Genomic DNA, 846 nt, shown 5'->3' with positions numbered 1-846 from the left:
GTTTATTTGGCAAAGGTATGTGTTCGTGGAACTCTAGTTTATCCATTAGTTATATGTCTGCTTCTTTGTTACACCTCAATACACCAGATTGGTTACTACTCCTGCTGCCCCGAGCCCTATCCGTCAATGGTCATCAACTTCTCCCTGGAACGTCGGTCCTTCTTCTACATCTTTAACATGGTGCTGCCATGCATCATCCTGATGGTTCTCAACTGGTTCGGGTTCTACATCCCCCCGGACAGCGGGGAGCGCCTGGGCTTCTTCATGACCATCCTGCTGGCTCTCGTCGTCTTCCTGCAAGTTCTCTCAGACATCTTGCCCAAAACGTCACGTGAGACTCCGCTTCTTGGTAAGTGTCGTGCATTTGTTGTTTTTTTCGTAGTTCTCTTTCTCTGCGTTTAGGTGTGATGTCACTGTTCAATGCAACGGTTGTCCCAACTTGTATATAGTGATATAATTATGTTAACACTGCATTTAAGAGCCCTACAATTGCGTGCGTCCACAGGAGTGTTCTTCGCTGCCACCATCGGACTGGTCGGCTTCTCGTGCCTGGTCTCCATCGTCATCATCAGGCTGTCCTGCAACAGCCCGCCGACCCGCCCCGTGCCCCGCTGGATGCGGGTCACCCTCCTGCACGGCCTCTCCCGCCTCTTCTGCATGAACAGCATCTACCAGGAGGATAACTCCAACAAAGTTACCCCCAGCGGCGGAGTGGCAGCGGACGACCTTGTGATCGAGAGGGTGGTGAGCAATGGCCATGTCATCAACGGAGATGTGGACACCCCTTACGCTACCAGGGTCACCAACGGGCGGCGTGAGACGGGCAATGACCAGTCAGTCCTGACC

The 846-nt window shown here is 53.0% G+C and overlaps 1 protein-coding gene across 1 annotated transcript; it reads left to right on the top strand.

Moving 5' to 3' along the window:
- Positions 1-87: 87 nt before the first annotated feature.
- Positions 88-841, top strand: LOC118407298 (neuronal acetylcholine receptor subunit alpha-10-like; the record flags this gene model as incomplete). Its single annotated transcript, XM_035807760.1, has 2 exons — positions 88-349; positions 506-841. Coding segments are annotated over 2 exons (598 nt in total), but the record flags the coding sequence as incomplete, so codon positions are not given.
- Positions 842-846: the final 5 nt, after the last annotated feature.

This window comes from Branchiostoma floridae, unplaced genomic scaffold (assembly GCF_000003815.2).
Source record: "Branchiostoma floridae strain S238N-H82 unplaced genomic scaffold, Bfl_VNyyK Sc7u5tJ_1225, whole genome shotgun sequence".
In the NCBI taxonomy this organism is placed as follows: Eukaryota; Metazoa; Chordata; class Leptocardii; order Amphioxiformes; family Branchiostomatidae; genus Branchiostoma; species Branchiostoma floridae.
The sequence above is the reverse complement of the archived record's forward strand: the minus strand, read 5'-3'. Positions and strand labels throughout refer to the sequence as shown.